The sequence below is a fragment of the Takifugu rubripes genome, chromosome 7, assembly GCF_901000725.2.
Source record: "Takifugu rubripes chromosome 7, fTakRub1.2, whole genome shotgun sequence".
Taxonomy (NCBI): Eukaryota; Metazoa; Chordata; class Actinopteri; order Tetraodontiformes; family Tetraodontidae; genus Takifugu; species Takifugu rubripes.
Genome location: NC_042291.1, coordinates 15,839,056 through 15,855,553, shown reverse-complemented (window position 1 = coordinate 15,855,553; position 16,498 = coordinate 15,839,056). Strand labels below are relative to the sequence as shown.

At 45.4% G+C, this 16,498-nt stretch overlaps 1 protein-coding gene and 2 pseudogenes across 1 annotated transcript; 1 reads left to right on the top strand and 2 right to left on the bottom strand.

Annotated features, from left to right (window-relative positions):
- Window positions 1-631: 631 nt before the first annotated feature.
- LOC115250363 (uncharacterized) lies at window positions 632-4,833 on the bottom strand (annotated as a pseudogene).
- A 2,661-nt stretch (window positions 4,834-7,494) lies between these two features.
- On the top strand, window positions 7,495-9,421 carry LOC115250362 (uncharacterized; annotated as a pseudogene).
- A 3,759-nt stretch (window positions 9,422-13,180) lies between these two features.
- Window positions 13,181-16,301, bottom strand: LOC115250361 (pleckstrin homology domain-containing family G member 6-like). The gene is made up of 6 exons (XM_029838558.1): window positions 16,265-16,301; window positions 15,179-15,229; window positions 14,767-14,916; window positions 14,015-14,125; window positions 13,317-13,466; window positions 13,181-13,228 (listed from the first exon to the last, which is right to left on the bottom strand). Exons 3-6 carry the CDS (start codon window positions 14,833-14,835, stop codon window positions 13,181-13,183), a joined length of 378 nt encoding a protein of 125 aa, XP_029694418.1. The 5' UTR covers window positions 14,836-14,916; window positions 15,179-15,229; window positions 16,265-16,301.
- Window positions 16,302-16,498: the final 197 nt, after the last annotated feature.

Here is a 16,498-nt window from a genome sequence, read left to right as displayed (position 1 = left end):
TCTGAGAGGGAAGATGTGCAGGGAATAAACTCAAAACTGAGTCTCTAAGATAAGCTTTTCAGGACCCACAGGGACGGGAGGCTGTTGGCTACGAAGCTTCGGATCACAGAGACACAAAAAAACAGAGTGTTAGTAGCTTTTAAAGAGCTGATGTGATAGAAGGTGTGTATTTGCATGTTTGTTTTAATTTACAAATGTGTTTTAAACTCTTAGAAAGATAATATGACCAAGCTTTGGTGTGTTTGATGTAGAAAGGACTGCAAACTCACTGTACACGTTCTCTTTACATTATACGTTTAAATGCACGTCCTCATGTTCCCTCTGTCACAAGACTGGTCTTTTATCCCCTCCCCTCCCTCTTTTTCTTCCTCTTTCACTCCGCCTGCTGCTTCCTTTAATAATACATGAGATGCAGAGTCAGGAGAGGGAAAGAGAGAGAGACTTCATGCTAAAACATTTGAAGAAATCCACAAAAGGGGGGGAAGGGGGGGCAAAGAGGGCGGAGAGGCCTAAAAACACTGCTGTCATGTCGAAGTGCAAGATGGCTTGATGGAAGACTGTGGAGAGGAAGGAGAGGACAGCTGACGGGGGAGGCTTGGGTTTGCTCGTTTTTCCGTCCTCCTCCCTCTATATATCATTTTCAAGTCCGTATCCATCCGCTCTGGTGAGCTGAGCTCAGTAGAAGAAGTACACTGCCAATAAAAGAGGACAGAAAGAGGACGTAATTAGCCTAATGGATCCGGCTGAGGGTGGACGATGGTGTCCTGCTGGTGTTTTAGCATTAAAATCCCCCCCTGCGTTACTAAGGTGGCACAAGAGCTCATGAAAGTCTGACGGCGTGCGTACCGGCGGACGTTAACACGTACCAGCAACCCCAGCATGTTTGCTCATGGACTCACAGTCAAGACCAACTCACTCCCCACAGACCTACTGAGTGTCCCTCCACCTTTGGGTCCTTGGCACCATTGTGGCGTTTGCTACAGCTAATTACTAGCGTGGATGCTGTGGTCCGTATTTTATCCAAGGTAAACAGGATATGATGCTTTGAATGAAAGAACATGTAATTAAAGGAGCGACTTTGGGGTCTTTGGGGCAGTGAAGGTCTCTAAGCGACGTGCTGCAACAGTGGAACATCAGCATCATCATTTAAATGAAAGAAAATATTAAAATGAAGGGGAAAAACAGCATCGCCAAATTAGAGAAAAGAAAAAGAAGAGCTACTCACAGAATATTATTCCAACCACAATGACTCCGATGATTCCCATCATGATCATCATCTGTGAAGAATATCAATAAAAACAGATGTTTAGACCTCAGGAACACTTGTAGACGGGCCAGGCGCGGGTCCACGTGCTGGTTGAGCCTCACTAACGGGCCCACCTTGCAGTTCTTCCACCAGTACTTGTTCTTCAGCTTGGCTTGCGCAGCTTTCAAACTGGGAGGGCTCCAGCTTGGAGAGCGTCCGCTCTGTCGTCCAGCTCCGAAAGCTTCTGGTCTCTCTCCAAACCTTGTCCACGTTCACCCGCATGATGTCCACCACCTGGCCGGGGGGGGGGGGGGGGGGAGGCAGATGGTGTGAGGGAGGAAAGACATATTTTATTACAGCAGATTTTAGTTTTGTTTTTTTAAAATTTGAGGTGATCCAGATGTGCCCCCAGTTGTATTCTTGATGTTCTGAGCCCAGGACCAGCTCACCTCTTCCACCTGGGCCTGCGTCTGCTGTAGCCTGCGGTTGCTGGAGGTATTGGGTGGGGGTGGAGGACCACCGCTGGTACCATCTGCACCAGGAGCTCCGGGAGCACCGGGGGCTCCAGCTGGGGCAGAATCGGGGCAGACCTTCAAGTTGACGAGTTATTATTATTGTTATTATTATTATTGTTGTTGTTATTATTATTATTATTATGATCATCATCATCATCATCATCATTTACAGCTATCAACGCGCACAACTTAGTGAGGAGGATTTTTTTTTTACTTGCGTCAGCGGAATCTACCAAGCTGAATGATTACTGTGTCAGAAAAAAATGGAAATTTAAATAATACGGTTTGATTCATTTATTTATTTTTATTTAATGCGATTTTTTAAATGAAGGTCTAGTTTTTTCCCCTAATTGATAGAAGAGAAAAGCCGCAATATACTCACATTCTCTGCAGCTGTTTGAAGTGACTCCCGGACAGTGGACGAGGAGGAGGAGGAGGAGGAGGAGGAGGAGGAGGAGGAGGAGGAGGAAGAGGAGGAGAGGAGTGACTGGGGGGCGAGGAAGGAGAAGGAGAGTCTCCAAACCAAAACCAAGAAAACCCAAGGGAAAAGCGCAGATAAGATGGGAGAGATGGAGGTCAGAATCTGCTTTGGCTAAAGCGAGAGGCGCAGCTGCACGTCAGCAAAGTGCCGCAGTAACCGACAGGCGAGCGGGGTGATGGATCAGTGGACCGGAACCGGAGAGCGGAGGGCGCGGAGAGCTCAGAAGAAAAGTACTTTCAAATCCATCCAAGCGAGACCGCAGACGCAAAGATCCCTGCGGGCTTCTCCCTGCAGCTCCTGCAGGATGCTGAGTCCGCGGCTCCTGGTGGCGAGGCTCGGCGCCGACGGCTGCTCGCGTGGTGGTGCGCGGCCGCCGCTCGTGAGCGAGATCGACAGATAGATTGGAAAAAAGTACCGTCATGAGATTGTTTCCGCTCCAGGCTGGTTGATCTGTCGCGCTTCCTCTCCGGGCTGTACAGTTCGGAGCCAAAGTGACGGTGCCACTGACGGCCTGCTGCAATAATGCGCATCTCCCGCTGCCTCCCCCCACTTGGACTAGTAAGCACAGTGCGGCACCCCCTCCCCCCCCCACCCCCCTCCCCCCTTGCACTTTGCTGTACTGCAGCTCGTGTCGGATAGGGCGCAGGACGCGACACTGCGGTACAGAAGCTGCCTTCACTGTGGACTCGACTGTTCCCCCCTCTGACTGGGATTCTCACTATTTTCCTCCTCCGAATCCATCTGGTCTTTAATTTGCTCCTACATTGTCATTTGCGGCCGATTTATCAACTGCTCATATATCTACAGTATATCGTTGGTTTGCTTTGACTAAAAAAACTGAATTTCTAAACATCTGGACACGAATGCCCCTAGTTTCACCATGAAAACTTTCACAATAATTTAGAAGTGACTTAAGGGACCCACGTTCTTGCCTGAAGATTCTAGGTGTAGTTACTCGTCTCTGCCACAAGGGGGCAGTGTGCACGAAGGTGAACACACAAAGCAAGGTCTTTTTTCTGGACCATTTTATAAATTTATTATCATCAGGGGGAAAGTACAGAACTGGAAAAAATGGAATCAAATGAAAAACCTGCCAATTCTCTCTTTAATAGAAGAATGGACCAATATAGCAACGTCTTCACAACATGAAACGTAATGTGTGGCAGTCCTTCTCATCTGGTCAGAAGTGCATCTTAAAACAGGCTTGATCGCTGTTAGCGGTGCTTGCCGGGTGCGGTTGAAGCGTCTGTAGAGGAACGGATCCGCTTCTCCAGGTTGTGCCTGTCCTCAGTCATCATCCGGTGTCCCACCATCTTCTTCTTTTGAATCAAACGCTGAAGTTCGTTGCCTTTGAATCCCTTTAGCCAGCATGGAGCGATAATGACGTCTTTGGGATGAGCTTTAAAGTCTCCTGAAGGTTTCAAGAAGATAAGGGCAGCAGTGCGACACAAGAGGTAACAGCCACTGTTTTCAGTCAAATAATGTATCGTTAGTAGAGTCAGAAACTAATTCTGATTCCCAGCAATCAAATCCATTCATAAGAAAACGTTTTAAAGCCGACTATTAGAGCTTAACTTTTACGTATTAGAGCTGAGTGATCACACAGGAACAGACCAAACAGGGGTGTGTTGTGGTGATAAGAGTCCCTACTAAACAACAGACTTGATAGAGCCACAGAATTCATACATTCACACCACCCTAATCCTCCAATGGCCCTAATTGTCCTTGTGAAGCTTTCCTGCCTGAGTACTAATGATAATATCGACACGAGGGTTAATGTGTGCTAAAGTGGCTCACCACAAATGTCACCGATAGAATATGACATTAGCCCATTCAGGTCGGTCTTATCTATAGTGGGGGAAGTGGTGGGCTTTGTCATCTTTATAAAAAATGAAACCTGAACTAAGAGAAATGGGGGAACCAAGCGGTTGGTTGGAAACACTTACCTAAGATACCATATTATCGTAAACGCCATACATGCTCCTCTTCTCTGTCCACCTGTCCACTGTTCTCAGCGGAGGGATTGCATGCATCCGATAAAGCAGCAAGTACCTGTGATAAAGAATGTGTCAATTTTAGATGCTTGAATAACTTGTAATCATTGAATGAAAATGGCATTGTGAGAAAATATAAAAGATAAACAGCTTTAAAAATCGAGCAAGATGCCAAATCCTATAAATTACGAGACAAAAGTCTTTCGGTTTTTGTCATCTAAATGTGCTCACTAAGTTTAACCTAAACGTACCAAACCTGCACCCATTTTATGTTTGTATTGGGTCTCCCATCGTTTCCCAAGGCGACATGTCAAGTAGAACACATCTAAGAACCTCAAATGATTTTATTTGCATTCTTCTTCTGCTCGACTTGACACAATTCTACATCTTTAAGACGTAGGAAGAAATGTTGAGCTCGTTCACCCCCTCCAGGTATGAAAAGGCATTCTGCTGCACATCGGGATGAAAGGTGCTTTTATGGCAGGTGTTTCTCGGGACTCACCTGTAGAAAAGCTCCTGGCGGCGCGGAGCAGCGAGCCTGCGGACTGACAGCAGGAACGCCCCACCTTTTTTCAGCAGGTTTCCCAGTAAAGACATGTCTGCGGGTTCATACCCAAAACACGCGTCACCCACACGAATAAGTCTCGTTTTGATTATGTAACCTGGGTTATTTTTAACAGACACAACAGCTGTTATTTCGCGTTCTATTAAAGAAAACAAAACGACCGGTATCTTAACAAAACACATTGACCCTGAGCTTTAGCTATGCTAGCGGGTTGGATAGTCGAGCGTAGAAACCAAATTACCAATTTGCCTCGTCTGTTAGCAAGAGGACAAATAATAGAAACGTTCCCTGTTAGTTCGCAGCAAGGTGACAATAACAGTTGACTATGAAAATAGTCACACTTGAAAGCTGTTTTTAACACTTCGACATGCTCCTGGAGGCGTCCATCTTACTTTACCGTCCCACAATGCATCGCGCTAGTACCCGTAGTCACCCGAGAGCAGCGCACAAACGATCGTTTAAAACCCCTTTGCGCAGGTTCACTGTGATGTTCGGCATTGCTACCTTTCTTATTCTGGCAGCGTTTGTCTGTTAATCTTTGTCGATTACTGTATGCAGCCAATATATTGACATATTATACATATAGAAATATACTTTACGGGAACTGAGTGGAAGAAAATTAATCTCTATAATGTGACAAATAAGAGATGAGAAATATAAGCAATCCAAATCTGAAGGTGTTTAATGTTAATCTTAAAAAAACCCTGAAAAATGAGATGTATCTAAACGTTGAGCTGCATTTGCAAAAAAATGAATAGTGCAAAGCCTCAAAACTGATACTTTCAGTCCTCTACTGTTTTTAAAACTTGAATGGAATATATTGCTATTTTCATTGCATCAAAACCGATATCTTTATTTTCATGTTGCTGTGCTCATAGAGATGTTTGCACTCAATGCGGTTGCAGCACAAAAATGCTGACCAAGTCGTGAATTTCTCAGCAGTGTAGCTGCTCAGCTTCCTCTTCCAGTAAAACTAAGTGGAACATCCTATGCTATCACCTACAGATGCAGACGAAAATACCATGATATAATCCTTCAATCACTTAAATTAAAGCCATGTAGTCTTTACAATAATAACGGGGCCTTGGGCAGCAGTTTACTGGTGCTTGGTGCTTTAAAAAACAGAACACTCCCAGCACCACCACAGAGCCACAACAGAGATGTTCACACAGGAACAAACTGCTCATTCACTCAATTTCAAAAGTAATCTGATTTGGTTATTTTCCTCCAGCGTCCTCACCAAAATGTGCAGTTTGAAGTTCAGTGCACCATTGTTTCCATATGAGGGGGCAGTTGACTTGGCAGCACTTTCAAACATATTCAGATGAAATGGGAAGGTGACTAAACATCAGCTTGAGGAAAGACCACCTCACGCGTGTGTTTAACCACAGTTACAGACTTGCGGACCCCCCCACCCACACCTGCACCCCACACCCACAGGCGCAGTGAATTCTTTGGCCTTGGGTTTCCTTTTTGACACGGCAGCTTTGAGCAAAAACGTGTGACTTCAGTGTAAATTGGGAGGAGGAAATGCAGAACGGATGAGATCAAACGCTGAGCAGCATCACTCATCTAGCAGTCAGAAGGCTGTGAGCAGGGAAAACCTCAGAGATGGAGGAAAAAAACAACCTGGTGGTTTCACACCCACACATGAATCTCTCAAGCTGCTTGACAGCTCCCTGTGTATCCACCTATCTGTATAGTTTATCTACTAGCGTGTGTAGTTCTTTATCACTGTTATCTCTGCTGCATGAACACATCTGCACATGCTGGCATTATTGTCTGAGTGGACATTTTTTTCAGTTTCAATATGACTAAGATGAAAATTAATCTATTAGTGAATGCTGCATTTAATGCTGTTGAAATTACTTGAGAATACTGGTTATCTTTTACCACATCTACCACAGCTTCTCTATTGGCTCCTGTATTGACAGTACTGGAACAGTTAATGTAATTCTCTTTTGCATATTTTCATTTCACATCTTGGTCTAATACATAAAGATGTTTATTGATATTTACTTTTATTTGTATGACATTAGCATGTGTGATGAACCCGTATGAAAAGACTTCCACTGACGTCCGAACTGTGTCTCCTTCACTGAACCTGACAAAAAGGAAAAATGTGTTGCGAGAAGCAAGAGGATGATTCACTTTCATGATCGCGCTCAGCGTCAGACAGCACATCTCAGGATTAGAGCTCTGAGGTAACTGATGCTGGTAAATTGGCGAGTGACGCAATGACGAGGAACGGGAGCGCGTTGTGGTGTTTGCACCTTTGCCTTGTTGGGTTTCAGAGCGACAGCCGGAGCTTCTGTGAGCGATCCTCCAGTGTGAAGCCCACTGCAGCGCGTGGAGGATGAAAGTGGTGGAGTCCAGGCTCAAAACAAACGTTACCTGTTCTGAATCAGAAAAGACAGGTGCGTCGCATCGCATGTGCCCTTCTCCCACCCAACAATGTCACATACATTAGATGATGCATATATGATGGAAAAAAATGAACCTGAATCAAAACAAAGAGAATCCGGGGAGGAAGTGGGTCTCCCTGTTTATGCCTCTCTTTCACAGTTTCCAAGGTGACGCAGGTACACCACATCCACGCCCGGCTGGTATCTGAAGTCACATGATCCGTATATGAGTTTTGAAAAGCTCCACCCATCAGCCCATAGCATAAATGCATTGAAGCCGCTCAGCAGAGGATCTCAGTGTCAGAACACAAAGGAAAAGATGCTGTCAGAGTTCTTCATCTTTGGGCTTGTGATGACCTCCGCCATCACAGGTAATTTCACGACCCTCCGTCTTTTCCCTGGCAACAAAATGCTCAGCAGACGCTCATATTTCTTGAAACATGATTGTTTATTTCTTCGTTTTGTCTTCAGGAGGTGAGTGCGAGGTGACTGAAGTGTTCGCTCAGGAGGGCTCCGAGGCATTTCTGTCCTGTAAATGTGACCCATCGTCCCCAAACCCCGCCAGCGTCATCTGGACCAAACACGACAAAGGGTAAGAAAAGTTTGCTTTCTAGGTTTCTCTGGCCTGTCTGCTTCAACGACCTTCCTTCCTTTAATCGGCACGTCTGTTGTTTGTTTAGGACCGTTTGGAGGAAGACCCAGAGCGGGCTACAGTTCTGGGGCACAAGCTGGTTACACAAAAAGACCCCGCGTGTACAATGCCCCCACTATCGCTTCGAAAGGCGCGATTACAGCCTGCAGATCAACAAGTGTGAAGCTGGAGGATGCTGGACTTTTCTCTTGCAAGGGTGGGGACTGCAGATGGGGTTATTAAACACCAGGTCATGCTCAGAATTATCCAAGGTATAAAAACAAAGCCAGCCCTCAGATCTCAGTGAAAACCCCAAACACGAGTGTGTGTCTGATGTCAGAAATATGTCCTTTTTTTTTTACAGTGTCCCATCTCACCGTCGGCTCCAATTTGGACAGCACTTTTTCCATCAGCTGTGATGTGACGCCTCCCGCCGAGGGAGCCACTGTGCAGTGGACGTTGAACAACATTTCATCCATAGAAGCTATTAAAACCTTGCAGGTCGCCCCCACCAAAAGTCTCGTTTCGGGAAGAGCATCTGCTAGGTTGGAGGGAAACTGGACCTGCGTGGTGGGCTATAAGGGTGAAGTGGGGAGAGCTTCTGTAACTCTGGCTATGAAAGGTAGGGTGTAAACACAGGAGCTGGACTTTGCTTCATCTTTCTGGACGACGGCTTGTAGTTTCTCCCCCTTGTGCTATTTGCAGGAATAATCCAGCCTCCCAAAGATGATACCAAAGTGTACGCTGCTCTGGGGTCTGCAGCCACTCTGCCCTGCGTCTTCTCACCTGGTTGATTCCCTCTAGCTCAGGCTGGGAGAAGCTGGAGTCTGGTTTTCCTTTTAAAGCTGCAACCAGCCCGCTCCCTGCTTCTTTCTCCCAGCCCACTCCATCGTCCCAGCCCAGTGTGGATAAGTCAGCCATTTTGACAGAGGTGCGTTCGGAGGACGAGGGCACATACAGATGCTCTGGGACAGTAGAGGGACGGGCAGTTGACTCGAAACCTGCACCTTGTCGTTGCCAAAGGTAAAGTGCATTCGGTGATGTCAAATTCTGTGATTCGTCAGCAATGATTTTAAGTTTTTCTTGTTTTTTTTTTAACAGTTGTCACATCTAGCGAACAAAGCAGGCTCTGTAACGATGAGCTGCCATCTGTCAGACACGAGCGAGGTCACCCGCTACGAGTGGGTTCACCAAGACTTTGACCAGAGTGGGTAACCTGACAGTCCGGGTCCATTCACAAGGGGAAAGATCTGACAGTTGCTAAAAAGGGAGACGACAAAGGAGAGTGGACGTGCCGCTTCTACGGGAAACAAGGCATTCTGGGAAATGTAACGCACCACATGGCTGTGATGAGTATGTTCTTATTTGTGATCGCACACAAACAACTGCAACAACATAATGTAAGTCTGACTCTGTTTTTTCTTTTGTCTTTAAAGGCAGTTTAGGTGGACAAAACTCAGGCGTATCGCATAAAGCCGCTGCCCGCGGGCGTTCTGAGCATCCTGCTCATCGTTCTGCTGCTGGGTGTTGGTGCAGATGTGCAGGAACCATCGCAGGGTAATGCCCGGTTCCTTCCAGCTGTGACCATTTCCATAAATAATAAAGGACATTTTTAATTAAAATGCAAAGGGAAATCAGATGGATTGGATAGAAGTGGATAGAAATTCAATGTATTTCAATCAATTCTGCTTTTTTCTACAGAGAAAAAGGATCCTGCAGTATCCCCACACTGGAGACGATTGTTCACAGATCTCCAACGAGCGGGAGGAGAGAGAAAACGAACAGAGAGAAGAAGTAAGCAGCATAAGGCCGGGAACTGTGGCGAAGGATAATATAGCGTTAATCTGAAGTGAGATGCTTTTTTTCTTGGTTAGGACTTTCTTTTTTGCACATTTTGGATTGGGAACTCATTTTGTAGGAAGTATCCCTCACATGTACAATATCTGTATATATGACTGTAAATATTTGAGTAGTTGTTCTGAACGAGTCAATCCGTAGTTTAATAAAATACTTTAAGCAGCGCTAAAAACAGCTTCTGTTTATTACGCAACCACAATTCTCAAGTTACTGACATACAAAAATCATTAGATATAAATATTATGTACAAAGATGTATAAAAAATAATGCACTATGTCTATACAAAACACTGATATCACATTCATTTGGCATTATAAAACATCAAAACACGGACAAAATGATGCTATTGAAGGAATGTGCCGTTATCCTCGTCCTCCTGCTGATGCTTGAAAGCTTTTAATCCTGCGTCTCCTGTCATGGCTACACCTGACTGCAACTGCCCGTCCTCTTGCTGTGAGTATTCTTGGATGTCCCCAACTGTACGCTGGTCCCCCGATGCCCTGGTGAAGATCCTCTTTCAGTGGGTACAAGTTATCCAAGACCTCATCATCATCGAAGCACCAGCCTGGCCAGTCCACATTCACTCCATCAGTAAAGATAACACTAAAAAAGTAGAAGATAAGAACAAACTATAAATTATTTGTGCTTTCCCAGACAAATGGCTCCAAACACAGCAAATTTCACATGGAAGAATATAAGTTACTCTTTGTTAGAGGCGGAAATTAGTTTCTTGTTTTTGGTTATTACACCTAAATACTGTCTACAACGTATTGTTAACATGTTATTACTCATCTGTTCTTACACTCTGCACGCGCACTATAAATGCTATTTTATATTCCATCAGTGACACAATTCAAGTATCACCAATAGATGATGGCATCATTTGGATTGTTGTTAGAATCACAACAAGTTTAAAATCTCTAGTTTTCTTTTAAATTGGGGAATTGAATGGTGATTAAACAACTCCATGTCGTGTGTCCGTGTGCTGTGACCAGGGCGATCTTGGATCTTAGACCCACCTGTCTCGTCTATAATCTTCATCTCCGTCCAACCAGCTGCTCTTTCCACCCATCACTCACAGCGAGAGCTCGGTATCCTCGTCAGCTCCACCTCCACCTCCACCTCCTCCTCTGTTTCTCTGTCTCCATCACTGGGTGATGCTGAAAGTGGGGTGGAAATGAGGGGGAAGGAGGAGGATAATGTGTCCTCAAATCTGCAACTTTCAGGTTCCTGTCATTCTTAAAAGCATGTCCTTCCTTTCACTCTCTCTTTGGCCCTTTCTAAAGGCCCCTCCAGAGGTGAAATTCTGTCTGCAACTGAAGGTAACGTTTGCAAACTGCTGGAGTTCGGGCGAAGTTCAAGTTTAGTGGTGATGTTAGGAATGGAAGCGCTTCTTTGTGTTTTCACTTGAAGCCATTTGTCAGGGGAGTTAATAGTAGGCAGCTCAGCTCAGACAGCGTTTGGAGGGTCTGGAGGAATTTTCTCCCCGCGTTTTCCAGCTCCCCTTTTGCAGTGAGACGGAGTGTGAAACCCAACCCCAGCTCAGATGGGACAGAGTTTCTCTTATTACTGTGGTGATAATCTGAAATGAGACTTGGAGAAAGAGGAGTCCAGATGATGTGTTGGTGTCTGATTAGAGGGGCCCTGTGAGCTACCGTTTGGTCTCTTCTTCCGTAATCCGGGCGATTTTAGATTATGGGAGAAATTCCAGGTGTGTATTTCCACATCATCAGGCTGTTTGTTGCTCCTCCAAGTGTCCTGGTTTCCAGGTTGGAATTCTGAGTCTTTCCTCTGTGATAATCCTTCTCCTGGTATGCTTGACAACTCACTGGTGGTTGTTGAGTTACTCTCTTCATTCATTGGATAATCCACAGCTGGATATTCCCCCACCAACAGAAGATGAGTCCAGCTGTGCTGTGTCCTAATGGACCAGCTGTAAGACTGTTGAACGTGTCCACGGGGTCCACTGATCGCGACTGGTTATTCCTGAAAACACTTCCGGACTCATTGGTTGTTCCGGGTTTAGTCTTTTTCTCTGCTTGGTCACACGGGCTCCAAGCACCTGTCTTCTCACGCCCATTTCTATCCACTCACCTCTGACTGATTGTTTGCACGCCAGCCACGCCTTTAGTCACCGATTCACCCTCACCGTTGTTGGGCTGGGGCTGGAAAAACGAGGCGAGGGTTTTGTGGGTGGGGGCATCTACAGGTAGATCCTTAGTTTCTTTAGATGCCAGTATTCCGTTAAGGAACTGAGGGACTATAAATTCCTCATTTAGTTCATCCACAAATGTCTCCCGTCCTGACTGCAGCAGCCTGAGCGTCTGCAGAGGTTTCATCGGCTTTGGCTTTGATGCTGTTCAGTTTTCTGGCGCTCTCCATCTCTCTCCAGCTCCTCAGGGTTTCCTGACAATGTAACGCAGATAACCGATGAATTAATGAATAATGCAGCATCTTAAAACCACACGGTTGTTTAGGAAACTGTGCACATTTGAAATGTTAACCAGAGTTTATCAAGAGTTGCAGGTGAACATGAGCATCAAAATCCAGAGTAATCGGATACTTTTGCTTGCTGGATGGTGGAGACCCAGGTGGCACAGCTCTTCTGAGGTGCTGGCTGCAAAAATGTAGACATTCATGACGCTCTGCAGCTCCCCCACCTCCACAAGAACAAAGGAGACCTGTGAGGAAAGGAGGAATGAGGTGAGGACTCTGCCTCTGTCCCTAAGAATGGCGGCTTCTCATGCACCACCGTTTACTCACAGCCGTCTTTTAACAACCATGCAGTACGTTCTGTCGAGGGCCAGGGGAGGCCGAACCACCTTCAGCCGCTCGCCTCTTCTTCTGAAATTTAGTCATCAGGAGAACATCTGAGAAGGAGCAGACCCACCACCTCCAGCTGCATCGAAGCATGTGAGAGGAAGGAGGAGAAAGTCAAACACTTAGAGAGCAACAAAGACATTTAAAGGTCCCGACACCGAGAGCCGGGCTTTTCACCCACCTTGCTGTCTTTTCTCCCGCGAATCTTTAAACTTTCCTCCAGCAGCAATGTTGCGCACGACCCCGGGACCGACCCCTTTGATCGAACCCGTCAGGTCAAACTGGCAAACCTCTCGGACATTACTGTAAGATGATTGAAACATTGGCTTAAACCCTACAAGAGTGTGGATCAGGGAAACATATGGGATTAACAATCATTCACACTCACACCTAGGTGAATTTAGCATAGAAAACTTTTACCCATAATGCAATTCTTTGGCCTTTCAGAGGAAGAACATACAAAACTTCCAGCTGAAAATCCTCTGGCCTACTGGGGATTTGAACCCCTGGCCCTGGTCAGGTGAAATGTCTAACTACTGCACCAACATACACAGCTGCTAAAAGAAAAACGGGTCACCTTGTCAATTTCCTCATTTATTCCTTCCACTTCGTATCCGTCCACCCCTTTGAGCAGAAATAGAGAGCGCGAGCTCTTCGTCTTGAGCTTCAGGTAGTCATTGATGCCTCTCCAAAAAAACTGTTGACGCTGGACAACTGCAGAGGATCAGGACGATACAGAAAATCAGGAGTGGGGGGGATTCAAGCCTGTGAGCTGGATTGTTTCCTGTGTACAGGGTCTCACCATGCTTCTGAGTGGTTGCTGTACGTGAGGGTTCTGGGTGCTCTGCAGTACCGACTTGAGCAGCAGTGGATACTTGGTGATCCGCTGATGTGGTTTGGCCTGCATGTCGCCGAGCCGCATCCTCTGAGTCTGAGGGTGAGTCTCCACCCACTGGACACGCAAACCATGAAGGTCCATATGAACAGTAGGTTTTACCCGCAAACAGGCAGAACCCCAGCTCAGCCACAGCTACCATCCGCTTCACAATACCCAAATTGTGCAATTATTAAGGTTTGCTGTCAGCTTTCATAAGTACATTGAACGAAAGCTTTCAGACGTCAGAAGAAGACGCCTGAAAACTGACAAAAACAAACCCATCTTCAAAAACAAAAGCAGGTGGATGTTTTTGTAATGTTTTGGTATGAAAGAGACGACCCTTCTGTACCCGCCTGTGGTGCACCCACCATTTCCACTTAAATTGTCTGTGAGTGTTGAACGCAAAATAACACCTCCTCCTGAAACTGAAGTGTGTCGACATCTCTTTCAAAGCAACTGCGACATAAATCTTCGCAGTAGAGGCTACATGCTAGTTTGATGCTGCAATGCTAGTTTGATGCTACTTTTGAGTCCCCTCAGGAACGAGCTGTAAAGGCTTAAACGTAAATGCAGCAGCTGCTCTTCATCATCATGTGTGTTTTCATCAGCTCAGGAGTGTTTACCTGGATGAAAATAAAGAAATGGGGGTTGCTCTCCATCTGCCTCCGTGCAAATTCCAGACTGTTTTCCTCTTCCCAGCAGTAATGCTGATAGCAGGAGAAGCGCTGCGGGAACTGAAGACAGGAGAAACAAAGTCAAATCAAACGGAAAACTGTTGGCAAGGTGGCGGAAGCAAAGGCGCTCAGAACATTTCTTATGAAATTTGAAATGTGACAGTTTAAAAACATTTGGCGCTTTTTAGGTTTATGTACATGAGAATTAGATAACCTTCAACATTTTGATCTGGCACGAGTTGGTAAAGATAATTATATGTGTTGGAGATGTATAATGGAAACCAATTACTAAGACCTGAAAAGATTAAACCGATTAAACTTGCTCCATTAAACTGTCTCAGTTTCAGTTCTACAGTTTCGATGGTCTTATTGCTTATAAGACAACTTTTTCTGATTTGTCTTTGTCTTCAGGCTTCACATCAAGGAAAAGACTAGTTTTGAAGGAACCACAATAAATTTTAAACACACTTTATGTATTAGTATTTACATAGAATTCTGGTTTTATGTTTACTAAAGAGTTCCTTCTGGCTATAAATGTAATGTTTAAAAAGATATCAGTTTACTTCATTTGTTAACTCATGTTATGGAGAAGACTTTAATATGATGCAGACAGCAGGGACGTAAAGTCTGAGTGTTTCATCCATCACGGCCTGTCAGACACACACACACACACACACCTCTGAACAGGTGAACATTCATACCTGCAGGCAGCCCATCTTCAACATCAGGGGGTCGAACGGCATTCCGGTCCTCCGGACGTCCTGTAACATGGGAAAAATCACTTCCTGCCAGAACAGCTGATGGGCGGAGAGGATGGAGGGAAGGTTGGAGAAAAGCAGTTCTGGGGTAACCTGCCACAGGAGGAAGGCAAAACATTGTTTTTTTTAATATAGCCTATTTATTAAACTGCACTTTGGGTTATTTTTAATTTCAAATCTGCTCCTGCTTCTGCATTTTCCACTGGTGCTTTATTTTTCCAGTGAGCCTCAGCAGTATTACTCAGTATGTAAAACAATGGAAAATAGAGCTTTGCAGTACGCAGGGGTGGAAAAAGCTGCTAGACTGGCTGTTTTCTACAGCGGGTACGGTCGAGCTGCGGCGGTGCCGACTAACCTCGGAGAGAAATCCACTCCTGTGAAGGTTGACGAGCGCTGCAATAACCAGCTGTAAAAGGCAGAGACACTTTAGACAAACATCCTGTGGAAAACATCTTTACCACCCTGCTATACGGAGGAGCCGCGTGAGAAATCAGCACCAGCAAAAAGCTCATTTCATTTTGATGATCACAGATCTCGAAACCCCAAAAGTCTCAGAAAATAAGAACATTGTGAAAAAAGGTCAATATTGGACACTCATGATGTCACCCCTCTAATGAGCTAATTAACTGATTTTCTGAGCCCTTCTGGTTCAAACGGGCCGCCCGATCAGGGGGACGAGCGCTGCCAGCTGTCCAGAAGGTGACGGTTGACGTCCTGCACAGGGGGGTCGGACAGGGTTAGGGTTAGGGTTAGGGTTAGGGTTAGGGTTAGGGTCAGGGTTAGGGTTAGGGTCAGGGTTAGGGTCAGGGTTAGGGTTAGGGTCAGGGTTAAGGTCAGGGTTAGGGTTAGGGTTAAGGTTAGGGTCAGGGTTAGGGTTAGGGTTAAGGTTAGGGTCAGGGTTAGGGTTAGGGTTAGGGTAGGGTTAGGGTCAGGGTTAGGGTTAGGGTTAGGGTCAGGGTTAAGGTCAGGGTTAGGGTTAGGGTTAGCTGTACGTTGGCTGTATTCCCACTCAACATCAGAGGCGTCGTGCCTGGGCTGCGCGCTCTGAGCGCTCGGATTAAAGTTTGCATTCCACTGAGACATTATTGTTTTATTATTATTGGACATAATTCATGCAAAAGGAGCCCCGACCAGGTAATAAAGTAGTAAAAGTAGTAATAGTCCAACATTTCTGTGTAAAAAGTAGGTTTTTTAAAGTAATTTCTAATTTTCTGTAAGACTAACTTCAGGGTTTCATTAGCTGCAAGCTTATAATAATTGAAATTCAAAGAAATAAACGCATGAAACGTAGCAGTAATGATTCTATATACTGAGTTTCAGTTATTGAATTGAGATAATGAAATAAATGAACTTTTAGATGCTATTCTAATTCATTAAGAAGCAGCTGGAGGTGAGAGGAGAAGCTCTGTCGAACCGAAACTGAATGAATGTACAGAATTACGTCTTTGATGATGACGAGCTTGTTGATGTAGCTGAGCTCAGTGGGACGAACTCCCACAGCGCCTCCTGCTGATGTCTCTGCATCTTTGACATCTTCTGGAAAGCAACCAGATAAAAGGATAATTAGCTCAGCAGTTTTTTATTTAGTAACGAATGCAGGAAAAATTGCTGATTCATAAATGTGCCGCCGTGAGCTTCTTCTATATTTAGCAGAGTTTTTTCCCCTCACCATCAG